The sequence below is a fragment of the Alligator mississippiensis genome, chromosome 10 (assembly GCF_030867095.1).
Source record: "Alligator mississippiensis isolate rAllMis1 chromosome 10, rAllMis1, whole genome shotgun sequence".
NCBI lineage: Eukaryota > Metazoa > Chordata > Crocodylia > Alligatoridae > Alligator > Alligator mississippiensis.
Genome location: NC_081833.1, coordinates 16,710,550 through 16,723,322, shown reverse-complemented (window position 1 = coordinate 16,723,322; position 12,773 = coordinate 16,710,550). Strand labels below are relative to the sequence as shown.

The window sequence follows — 12,773 nt, the reverse complement described above, 5'->3', positions numbered from 1 at the left end:
GGGACACCAGATCGAAGGCTTTTTTGAAGTCAAGATATATGACATCAATCTCATCTCCCTTGTCCAGGTGATAGGTCACCTGGTCGTAGAAGGAAATGAGATTGGTCAAGCAAGACCTACCTGCAACAAACCCGTGCTGGCTATCCCTTAAGATGTTGACGTCGGCCAGTCCATTAAGGATGGCCTCTTTAATAACTTTTCTAAGATCTTCCCCGGGATAGAAGTCAGGCTAATGGGCCTATAGTTAGCCGGATCCACTTTCCTCCCTTTCTTGAAGATAGGCACCATGTTGGCCTTCTTCCAGTCTTCGGGCACTACACCAGAGCACCAAGAGTTTTCAAAGATACGTGCTAGAGGCTGGGCTATGATGCTCACCAGCTCCTTGAGTACCCTGGGGTGAAGATTGTCAGGGCCGGCTGACTTGAAGGTATCCAGCTTCTCAAGATGTTCCTTCAGAAAGTCAGCATTAATGGAGGAGAGGGGATCACCCTCATCCGGACTTCCTGGCCCTGTAGCGCGCATGGGCGTCCCATGGGATTGATGAAAGACTGACGCAAAGTACCTATTTAATAGGTTGGCTTTTTCCTGGGAGTCAGTTGTCAGTTGCCCCATCTGGTTCAGCAGGGGTCCAATGTTGCCCCTGCTTTTCCTCTGGCTCCCCACATATCTGAAAAAGGACTTTTTATTGTCCTTGATGCTCAAAGCTAGCTGGAGTTCAGTTGCAGCCTTGGCTTTCCTGGTCTGCTCCCTACAGGACTGGACCAGTGCAGAATAATCCTCCTTGGAGGTGACTCCCATCCTCCATCCTTTGTAGGCCTTTCTTTTTAGCCTCAGGAGGTCTGCTAGGTCCCTGGAGAGCCAGGGGGCTGCTGTGCCCTCTTGCTGCCTTTCCTCCGAGATGGAATAGACTGAGTTTGTGCATTGAGGATCGCTCCCTTGAGGAGCAACCACTCTTCTTGAACTCCCCTCTCCCTGTGGTCACGGTCCCTTAGGGCCTCACTGACAAGCCTCCTGAGCTTGTCAAAGTCGGCTTTCCTGAAGTCAAAGACTTGCGTGTTGCTGACTGACTTGCCAGCTTTTCGGCGGATGGTGAAGGTGATCAGCTCGTGGTCGCTGTCACCCAGCTTCCCATCGATCACTAGGTCGCCGACTAGGTCATCCCCAGTAGCCAGTACCAGGTCGAGCAGCGCTTTGCCTCTTGTTGGCCCATAGACTTCTTGAGTCAGGTAGAGGTCAGCCGCGCACGAGAGGAAGCTCTGCGATCTCTCAGATTTTTCTGAGCAATCCTCCCACGAGATGTCCGGGTAATTGAAGTCACCCATGACAACCATGGTCCTGGAGCAAGCTGCCTCAGCCAGTTCCCGGGCAAACTCCTGGTCAAGCTCAGGACTTTGGGTGGGAGGTCTGTAATAGACTCCCACCATTGTGTCCCCTGTGCCGTGTTCCCCACGGATTTTAACCCAAAGGGTCTCCAGTCGTCCACCCTGGTCACCAATATCGGCTTGCAGGGATGTGTAGCTTTCCTTAACATAGAGAGCTATACCCCTGCCCCTTTTCTCTGCACTATCCCTCCTGTACAGGGTATAGCCATCTATACCCGTGGTCCAGTCATGGGTGGAGTCCCACCAGGTCTCCGTTATACCTATGACATCATAATTATTTGCATTGAGCAAATTCCCCAAGCTCCTGGCATTAGTGTACAGGCAGGCAAGTGTACCCTGGCGGGATCCTTCTTTGCCCACAGATTTCACCAGGGCTGGGGCAGAGGTGGGCTCCCTGAAGCACCGTGATCTGCTGGCTTTGCAAGGATTGCTCAGCGGGCCAGCATTGACGGTAGTCCCCCCGTCCCCCAGCGGGCTTAGTTTAAAGCCTGGTGGAACAGGTCAGCCAGTCTGGCTGAGAAGAGCCTCCTCCCTAGGGGAGAGAGGTGGAGACCATCTCTTCCCAGCAGCTCACTTCCTCTCTCCCCAAAGAGTGGGCTGTGGTCATGAAAGCCAAAGCCTTCCTGACGACACCAGCGCTGCAGTCTTTGTTTAACCACATAGATCCTCCTGTCCCTTCTCAGCCCATAGCCTGAGACTGGGAGGATCGACGAGAACACCACCTGTGCCCCCAGACCCTTTAGCCCCGCTCCCAAATCCCTGTAGCACCTCATGACCTGGCTGGGAGTGCTCCGAGCCGTGTCATTGGTGCCCACATGAATAAGGAGCATGGGATAGTGGTCTGTGGGTTGGAGGAGCTTTGGGATCCTCTCCGCAATGACCTGGATGCGGGCCCCTGGGAAGCAGCAGACTTGCCGGGCTAAGGGGTTGGGGTGGCAGATTGGCCCCTCAGGAGGGAGTCTTCCACAACAAACACCTTACGTTTTGTCTTGGGGAGAGCAGGGGCGGGAGCTGCAGTTGGGCCCATGTTGCCTGTGGGGGCCGGCAACTCAGCAGGCTCTGCTGGGGCAGCAAGAGGTGCATACCTGTTGCTCAGTTCTGGTGGGGGAGGGTCACAAAAAGGGGTGTGCGTTCACAAGGCGCGCAAGATCACCCAGAGCACTGGGGAGATGCTTGCTCTGGATGGCCAGCCTTTCTCCATAGTTGAGTGACCACGGTTCAGATGGTTCGTAGCACTCCTGGTCCGATTTTACAAAGTGCCCTCATGCACCATCTTTAGCAGGGTGGTGGTGCCCTCCCTGTATCAGGCACGCAGGGAGTACTTGAGGGAGGAGCTGCGCAAGGCAGGGCCGCTGAAGGCCTTGCATTTCACCTCCGAGTTCTGGAGCAGCCGGGGTGGTGATCACGCCTACATCCCCCTCACGGGGCACTGGTGCACTCAGTTAGGCCTTTTATCAGCTCTACTGCAAGGCAAGGTACTAGGTGAGTCCCACACGGCAAGGGAGGACATGGGTGCCATGAACCGCATGGTTCAGGGGTGGCTCGTTGGGCAGGCTGAGCTCACCTGCAGGTTCATGGTTACCAACAATGGGGCCAATATGGTGAAGGCTGTCCGTGATGCCAGCTTTGTTGTCATCCGCTGCGTGGCACACAGGCTGCACCTAAGAGTGAGAGATGCCTTGGAGGGGGACAGGGCTGCTGGTGACGGCGCTGCCACCAGTACTGCAACAAGCCAGCTGATTTCAAAATGCAGGAAGCTGGCGTGCTACTTCCACTGCAGCATCAAGTGGGGCAAGATGCTGCGGGACAAACAGGCAGAGCTGAGCATCCCACAGCACAGAATCATGCAGGATGTGGAGACTCGGTGGGACTCCACATACCTGATGCTCGAGAGGCTGGTGGAGCAACAGAAGGCTATGCATGAGATGACCTTGCTTGGGGAGATAGGGATCAGGGCCCCCCTGAACAGAGCTGAGTGGGGTACCATCTCCCAGATCTCGGTGGTCCTCAAGCCCTTCCTCGAGGCCACCAAGACCCTTAGCGCTGGCAATGCCATCCTCAGCCAGGTGATCCCCCTACTGAGGGGCCTGGAGAACCAAATGGAGAAGTTGCAGGAGATCGATGTTCCTGGCTGGGGCAGGCCCTGTCACCAGATGTGCAGGCACTGGTGAGGCGGCTGAAGGAGGGCATCAGGAGACGGCTGGATCCCTTCTGGTCCAGTACGGTCCACATGATGGTGGGCATGTGCGACCGGAGGGTGAAGGGGAACATGTGCACTGGCAGCCCCAAAACCCATGATCACTGGACGCAGTTGCTGGTGAACAAAGTCAGGGAGGCCAAAGTGTAGTGGTGAGGGGCTGTGGAAGAGGGGGATCCACTTTCCCATGTCAGCACTTCCAGCACCAGCACCAGCCATTTTCCTGCCAGGGGAGGGAGGCCTGGTGGGACTGCTGGTGGCACGGCAGCCCTGTAAATGCCAGGACCAATGATCCCCTGGTGAAAGGCAAGGATTAGAGACCATAATCTCCAACTAACGCAACACACACACACACAGTCCTGGCTGGCGAACGCCCAAACCTGTCACGTCTTTGACAGGCCTGACGCTTGCTGGTTGCAGTGTAGTTGTGAGGCTCCCGATGAGCTCAGCTTAGGTGCCCGGGATGCCAGCTTTAGGGTTGAAAACCCCTTTGTCAGGCTGAGGAAGTACCTGCAGTTGGTCCTGGATGGAAGGAATAGTAAAGAAGCCAGAGGCTGCCTGGCCCGCAATGCAGGTAAGAAAGCCAGTCAGTGAAAATGGAATTGGAGGTGTCAGGGTGGGAGGGACATGCTGGGGTGGTGGTAGTGGGGAAAGGGGATGTAGCAGCTCAGGTGAAAGTGCAGAAGTGCCTGGGGTGCCAGATGTCCGGCAGGTCGCAGTGTGTCAGAACTGCACTGTGTCGATTGAGTCCATGATTTTCTGTACCTACTACCTAGGAGGCTGATGAAGTGCAGCTCATAGGCCCAGCTCTGAAAAGTGGTTTGTACTTTCAAACAAGCACCTAACCTCATCACCAGAAGTGAAGCCAACTTCAGTTTTCACCCCGCTATGTTGTAACGCCTAGATGTGACATGAGTTTTGCTTTCAAGAATTAGGGGTGCAGTTCCCCCCAAACCCCTGCACCAATCTTCTTGAAACTTGGCAGGCTTCATCCTCTCTGCACAGTCTACCACCCCTCAAAACTTCATCCAAAGTTATGGATATTTTATTGTTTCCCCATTATACACTATGGCCAGATCTCCAATCTGACACCGAAGCTCTTTGGAAGCTCCGAACTGCTTCGGGAAGCCTAACGAGGCAGCGCTTCGACCCAGATGTGCTGCTTCGGACCCCGAAGTGTCTGAAGCTTCTCTGGATGCAGAGCTCTGTCCGAAGCCTCGCACGACCCTACAACATATATATATATAAAACTCTTTAAGAAATATATCATTACAGATATAGATAGAAATATACATATAACGGTCTCTAAACTGGAGGAAGTTGGCCCCAGGGAGGACATTCGGGTAAGTGCCCGTGCCTCAGGCCTAGAGGAAGGACTGTGCTGGGCTTTCATTTACACCGGAGACCCCGCCCTGAAGTCTGCCAAACCTACAAAGCGCAGTCTTCAATCAGGTCCAGAGGCTCCTCGCATCCTCCCACCTCTGAGCAGGGGCGGGGCAAACCCCTCCCAGCTCTTACCTGATTGGTGGAAATTTTCCACCAATCTGAAGTGTCCTTCTCCAAGCCGTGCCTGCAGAGAGCCCGCCACATGAGGAACGGCATGAACTGCAGAAATGAGTGCACAGCGGGGAACGGGCCCCATCATCCCTGCATGGGTGACACTGAGCACTAGGAGCCGGCCGTGCACAGGTCCCTGACGCTGCTCGCATGGTGGGAGCCTCGGGAGAGCAAGCAGCTCCTGGGACAGGGACCCTGTGGGCCATGGGGCTTCTTGCACCCTAACCGTTCCTAGACAGGCAGCGAGTAGCTGTCCGCACTGGTGTAGGCTCCTACGGGCCCTCCCATCTTTTCTCTGCCCCTTCATCTCCAGAGTGGGGCCCAAGCACATAGGGGAGGGGGAGGAAGAAGTGCTGTCCATCTGTCCCCTGCCCCTGCTCTGCCCACCTCCTTGCGAGCGCACTATGCTCTGCCCCGGAGACCCCACATGAGATGGCCGTGTACAGGGTCCCTGACACTCCCAGGCCCAGACCCCCATGACCAGCAGGCTCCTCGCCCTCCATCCCTAGAGCTTCTAATCTCAAAGAGCAGAGGAATGGTTACAAGCTGCACCCCCCGCCGCCCCGTGCCCTCTTAGCGGCACCTTTGGCCCTGCTGTCTCCCCACACAGCTGAGGCAGCGGGGCCACATCTGGGGACCCAGCGTCCCTTCCACACAGGGCCCCAGCCACTGTCCAGACCTTCCCCAGGCATCAATATTTAACCAGCACGGGCCCAGGCTTCCCTCGGGGACTGAGCTTATTGGAAACCGGTGGCAAAGCTTTGTGGATTGGGGCCATGACAAAGCCCCTCAGCCCAGTTTCTCGTCTCCAGTGGGACAATCTGGGATTCTGCGCCCCAGGAACCAAGAGAGAGAGCAGGCCTGGGGGCTCCTCGCTGGGATTAACCATGTTGTCTCCATGTTGCGGGGACAACGCTCTCCTGTCCCAGCAGCTATAGGGACGTGCACAGAAAGGTGCTCTGCAGCGTGACTCTCCCTGCACAAGAGGAAGGTGAGGTTCAAAACATCGGCAGCCAATTAGGAGGAAGCAGATTTGCCTGAAGGGGCTGTTCTTCAGTTCAGCAGGTTTAAGAAAGAGTCAGAGGGTGCCAGCCAGAGACCCTGCTGCCTCAGCATGTGGAGCTGGTCGGGATTCCCACCATGGCCTGGGCCCCGCTCCTTCTCGCTCTGCTCATATACTGCTCAGGTGTGCAAGGGGAGATTTTTCTCAACCACTTCATGCAAACATATGCCCGCTTCTCCCTGCCTCTGCCCTGGCCACCTGCTATTATTTACCTCTCAATGCGGTGATTAAGTATTGTTTTAATCCCTGTGCTTTCTGCTCCTTTTCTAGGTTTGTTTGCCCAGAACGTGGTAACACAGCCACCCTCAGTGTCTGTGTCTCCAGGACAAACTGCTCAGCTCACCTGCTCTGGGACTGGCAGCTATGTCCACTGGTACCAGCAGAAACCTGGCAGTGTCCCCCTACCTATCATATATGATAATACTAAGAGACCTCCGGCATCTCTGACCGATTCTCTGGCTCCAAATCTGGAAACACGGCCACGTTGACCATCACTCGTGTCCAGGCCCAGGACAAGGCTGACTATTACTGCAGCATGTGGGTTAGCAGCAGTTCTCAGCCACACGGTGACACAGTGCAATGAAGAAGTGAGACATAAACCAGAGGGAAGGTTTTACACTTGCTTCTTGTGTAACCAGCTGAGCTGGAGGAGAGATTTCTGATTCTCTTGTCAGCTGCAGGCTCGATCTATAGAGGGCGCCGGGAACCCACTCGACTGCCACACGCAGGATGTCTTGCTAGGATTGCCAGAGTAGAAGGAGCCTTGGTGACTTGACTCACTGTGAGATACATGAATGTACTGAATGTGCAGAGATCTAAAGTGACTTTTGGCTGAATCTCCTCTGCTACCAGCCTGCCAGCACCCCAGCTGCCACCAAGTGTCCCAGCCCCTCTACAGCCATCACAGTCCAAGCATTGACCCTGGCACTCACTGCACACCAAGCCCCTGCTCCACCCCAGCCCACCGCATCTACACACCACGGCTGCTCTTCCAAACACCCCCTGGGATTCCTTCTTACAAGGCCAGGAGGGGGCTCAGGCCTGGAGATGGAGCTGGGCAGAGCCAGGCTGAGACTTAGGGTTCAGGTAGGGAAGGTCTGCGCGTCCTCCAGGTTGAGGAACTGCTCCGGGCATCCACACTTGGTTGACGGAGACCAGGAGGTCCCCGCCTCCAGCATCGGCTGCACTGACCCCCACAGATGGAAAATCATTTGTCCTGTCCTCCTGCAATGGCCACAGGAAGTTATGCAGCCAGGTGCCATCCTGTGGCCTCTGCTCTTGAGGAAATGAAACGTGGCAGCAGCTGTTGAGCAGAGGCAGATTTGCATGAAGGGGCCAATCCCATACTGGGCAGTTCAAGAGAGACTTAGAGGGTCCCAGTCAGGCATGCATTCACCAGAGGATGCCAAGGTGTCCTGGATTCCCACCATGGCCTGGGCCCCGCTCCTCCTCGCATTGCTCACCTATTTCTCTGGTACTAGGCTGGGCGCAGGGTGACTTCAGTCTTTTAACTAGGGGCTACTTTCATTTTTCCACACCCATGCGTTACCTGCACAGACCAACAAAGTTTTTCATCCCCATCTTTTCTCCTCCTGCCCTACGTTCCCTTGCTCAGTGTGTGGTGACTCAGCTGCTGGCAGTGGCTCTCTCTCCAGGACAAACAGCTCAGCCCCCTGCTCTGTGCTAGCGCGGTCCCTCAGCACAGGCCTGTCCAGCGCATCCCCAGCTCTCCTGGGGACACGCATGTCCCGGTCGGCAGGTCCCATGCCAGACTCCAGCACTGCTGTCTGGATGCTGCACAGGCTGCCCCAGAGTCTCCACCCACTGTGACTGCTGCTCTCCCCTCTTCAACCCTCCTTCCCTTCCCGCTCCGCAGGGTCCTGTGCCCTTTGCTGCCTTGTGCTGCCTTGTGGGGTGGGACAAGTGGCCCAGCTCACACCTATTTGGCAGGAGAGGGCAGAGGCCCTTTATCAGGCCATGGTGAGTCCTTGCTGGCTGTTCCTAATCACCTTCTTCTCCTCCAACTGCTTAGAAATGCATTCCCCGAGGACCTGCTCCATGACTTCTCCAGCCACTGAGGTGCGGCTGACCTGTCTATTATTCCCTGGATCCTCCTTTTTCCCTTTCGTAGCCTAACTATGAATGGGACCACAAAAGTAGTAACTGACTGCATGAATGAAGCTCCCCCTCACCCCCGACCCAGTTGCCTGCATCGTACCTTTGGAGTCACACAGGTGTATGTTGACAGTGTGCCAGCTCTAGATTTTGCTTGTCCTCAGCATGGCAGCTGCAACGGTCTGAACCCCTCTCAGGTTCAGACAGGCTGGTGGCACAAACACTTTGGTCACTCCAAGACAAATAATGTCCTGACATGGAGCAGATGGCAGGAAGGTACAGCAGGGCGCTCCAAGCTTAGGGCTACTGCAAAGTATGAAGCATCACCCACTCCCACTACTGGTGGTGAAGGTGCCTATTGTTGGTCCTCGCCACACAAAAGTGATGCCAGGGCTGCTGCCCTGCTCACCCCACCTCAGTTCTGCTCCTGAGCTGGAGCAGGGGAAAGGGCATCACAGCGCTGTTACTTGCAGCTGTGGGGAGTCAGACTCATGCTGGTGGCAGCCCTAGCAGTGAGCACTGGAGGGCACTGTGCACCCACTGTCACAGACACGGGGACAGCATCTCCTGCTTAGCACAAGCCACAGGGCCGGAGCTGCCTGGAAACAGTGCCATCACCTTCACACAACAGGGTGACTTTCCCACTCTCAGAGGGAGGCCATGGTTGTAGCACAGGCCCTCTGTTACCTTTGTGCTGAATACACTCGTATCATCCCCAGCTCTGCCTAGATGCAGGCACATCCTGGCCTGCAGACTCCAGGTCACAGACCAGTCCTGCTGCCTGGATGCTCTACTCGGAGAATATGTGCATGGCATCTTCTGCTCCCTTGCCCCTTAATCCTGCTCCTCTTCCTGCTGTAGAGGGTCCTGAGTACTTTGCCAGCCACTGCAGCAGCTGAAAGACCTATCCTGTTGCCTGGATGTTTTGCCCAGAGAATACGGGCATGGGGTCTTCTGCTACCCTTCCCTTCCCTTCCCTACCCACCCACTCACACTCCCCTTTTTCTTGCTATGGAGGCTCCTGAGTACTTTGCCACCCAGCAGCCCAGCGGCTTAGCCTGGTGCCCATCTGGAAACAGCAGATTCAACGTGGCCAAAGGTATGAATTTATCCCTGCAACAGCGTGGGTGCACATGCCAGACAGGGCTGTCCTGGGCTGGTCTGGGAGAGGGCTGGCACTCAAAACATTGCTCACACTCACTGGTGTGCCGTGGATCCCAGTGCCTTGACCTGGCCCCTTGCCCCTCACTCTCCAGAGCAGGGAAGGTCAGGGGAGCCGTGTGACAGTGTGGGTTGCGACAAGGGCCTGGCTCAAACTCCACAGCTACGTGGGAGGGGAGGGAAAGCGGTGCTGGCATCTGACCTTCCAGCCACGGCTTGTACCTTCCAAAACTGCTGGTCCCAACACCCTCCTGGACTCCTGCTCGCTACCCAGGAGGCTGGGGGAGGAGCTGGAGCTGGACTGGGCTGCGGCTGAGCAGAACCTGAGTGAGATGTGGCCCCAGGTGGGGAAGGTGTGTGAGTGCCTGGTGTCGAGGGGTGCTCTGGGCATCCACACTTGGGGAGATCGAAGTGTTACCTTTCAGCAGACTTAACAGAAACCAGCCTGTCTTCGTGCAAGGACTATGGGAATGAATGCTGCCAGACTCTGCCCTGGTCCCTGTGCTATTGGGGAAGTACAAGGCGGCAGCAGGCAGTGAGCAGGGGCAGATTTGCATGAAGGGGCTGATCTCAGATCTGAGGGTTTAAGAGAAACGTGCAGGGTCCCATCTAGGGACCAGTTTGCCAGAGGAAGCTGAGCTGGTCTGGATTCCCACCATGGCCTGGGCCACGCTCCTCCTCGCACTGCTCACTTATTTCTCTGGTACTAAACTGGGGTGGGGGAAGCTTTCACAGTTTCTCAACCCAGGGCCATTTTCATTTCTCCACTTCCTGCACTGCCTGCACAGACTAACACAGCTTTTCATCCCCACCTTTTCTCCTCCTCCTTCAGGTTCCCTTGCCCAGTACGTGGTGACGCAGCCGCCTTCAGTGTCTGCATCTCCAGGACAAACCGCTCCGCTCACCTGCTCCGGGACTAAAATTGGTAGCTACAATGTGCAGTGGTACCAGAAAAAACCCGGCAGTGCCCCTCTACTCATTATATATAATGATAGCAAGAGACCCTCTGGCATCCCCAACCGATTCTCTGGTGCCAACTCTGGCAACACGGCCACATTGACCATCACTGGAGTCCAAGCCCAGGACGAGGCTGAATATTACTGCCAGGTGGGAAGCAGCAGCATTGCTCCGCCGCACAGTGACACAGGGCAGTGTGGAAGTGAGACACAAACATCCTCTCGTCACAGGAACTGTCACCATCCCCTGCACTGTGATGCTGCCGACAAGTGGGTTTCATAGGGCGCTTCCTGGAAATGAAGACACAGGACCTGGACAAGCTCTTTGGACTGAAGAGACTGTGGACATGGGGCAGTTACTGCAGCCCCAAACCAGGGGAGGGAGGTGTTATGGGGGCTCTGGATGGCATCAGCAGTACCTTTCCTGCTTCTTTTTTTTGGAGGGCAGGGTTTCCAAGGATCATACATTTGCTTGATAGTGGCTGCCCCAGAGTCTCTGCCACTGGGATTTCTGTGGCCCCCTCTTCCACCCGCAGTGTCTGTGTCTCCAGGTCAAACTGCTCAGCTCGCCTGCTCTGGGCCTGGCAGCTACATGCACTGGTACCAGCAGAAGCCTGGCAGCGACCCCTGCTCATTATATATGAAAATACTAAGACAGCCTCTGGCATCTCTGACCGATTCTCTGGCTCTAAAACTGGGAACCCGGGATCATGCTGCTTTCTTTCCTTCTCTGGAAGGTCCTGGGCCCTTTCCAGGCCACTGCTGCTCTGTGGCCTGAGGCAAGGGGCACAGCCTAAACCTGTTTGGAAGAATGGGAATATGCACTGGCTCCAGACACCCCATATATTCCTCATGGCTCCCAGCCTCACTCCCTCTGCCAAAAGCACCAGTCTGTAATGGTGCAAGAAATGGAGACCTTGTGCCCTGAAGGCCTCACCACTCATAAGGACGAGTCGGCTCCTCGGCAGCCACTGCAGTTCTCCCCAAGCAAGGGGCAGGGAGGGCAACTGAAGCTGCCTGCTACTGCCCTTCCAGCAGCTCCATCCACCATCATTTTCCCCAGCCCCATTATAGCTGTCACACCCAAACACTGATCACTCCTGGCACCCACATGGCACCCAGCCCCGGCTCCAACAGTGTCCAAACATCACTATCCCTCTGCCCAAGGGCCACTGGGGTTCCTTCTTCCAAGCAAAGGTGATGGGTCCAGGCCTGAGGCTGGGGCTGAGCAGAGCCAGTGTAAGACTTGGGGCCCCGGTGGGGAAGGTCCCTGCCAGGGACCCATTTGCCTGAGGAAGCCAAGCTGGGCTGGATTCGCATCATGGCCTGGGCACCACTGCTCCTTGCACTGGTCACCTATTTCTCTGGTACTAGGCTGGGGCGTGGGAAGATTTCACACTCTCTTAACCCCAGCCCATTTTCATTTCTCAGCCTCTCTGTGCTGCCTGCATAGACCAAGGAAGCTTTCATAGGTTTCATAGGTTTCATAGGCATTAGGGCTGGAAGGGACCTCGGAAGATCATCAAGTCCAGCCCCCCGCCCAAAGGGCAGGACGTCAGCTGGGGTCATAGGATCCCAGCAAGATAAGCATCCAGTTTCATCTATCTCTTCTCCTCCTCTTTCTGATTCCTTTCCCAGTACATGGTGACTCAACCACCTTCGTTGTCTGTGTGTCCAGTACAAAATGCTCAGCTCACCTGCTCCAGGAACAACATTGATCACAAGAACGCATAGTGGTGCCAGCAGAAACCCGGCACTGCCCCCCTACTCATTATATGTAATGAAAGCTGTAGACCCTCTGGCATGCTTGACCAATTCTCTGGTGCCAACTCTGGAGAAAATGATCAAAGCATCCAGTACAGACTGGCTAGCAGATGGCAGTAGTCTGAAGAATAGCTAACAAGGCTTTGTTAAGGGCAGGTCATACCAGAACAACCTCATTTCCTTCTATGATCAGGTTACTCCCACCTGGATGGGAGAAATGAGGTTAATGTCATATACGTGGACTTTAGAAAGACCTTTGACCTGGTCTCCCATGAAGTTCTCATGAAAAATATTTTAAAATGTGGCCTCAGCTACTTTGCTGGCTGGTGGCTAGGTAACTGGCTCCGTGGTAGGACCCAGAGAGTACAGATTGACAGAACTGAGTCATCATGGTGGAGGGTGACCAGTGGCATCCCTCAGAGCTCAGTACTTGGACCAGCTCTCTTCAACTTCATAGTTTCATAGTTTGTAGGGTCAGAAGGGACCTGAGGAGATCATCTAGTCTGACCCTCTGCTGTGGCAGGAAAGAGTACTGGGGTCAAACCACCCTGGGCAAATGTTCGTCCAGCCTTTTTTTA

At 55.4% G+C, this 12,773-nt stretch overlaps 1 pseudogene and 1 gene segment (V, D, J or C); both read left to right on the top strand.

Moving 5' to 3' along the window:
* The first annotated feature begins 6,276 nt into the window (after positions 1 to 6,276).
* Positions 6,277 to 6,782, top strand: LOC132243479 (immunoglobulin lambda variable 3-21-like; annotated as a pseudogene).
* A 3,326-nt stretch (positions 6,783 to 10,108) lies between these two features.
* LOC132243478 (immunoglobulin lambda variable 3-9-like) lies at positions 10,109 to 12,165 on the top strand. The segment is given in 3 exon segments: positions 10,109 to 10,178; positions 10,308 to 10,634; positions 12,110 to 12,165. Coding segments are annotated over 3 exon segments (429 nt in total).
* Positions 12,166 to 12,773: the final 608 nt, after the last annotated feature.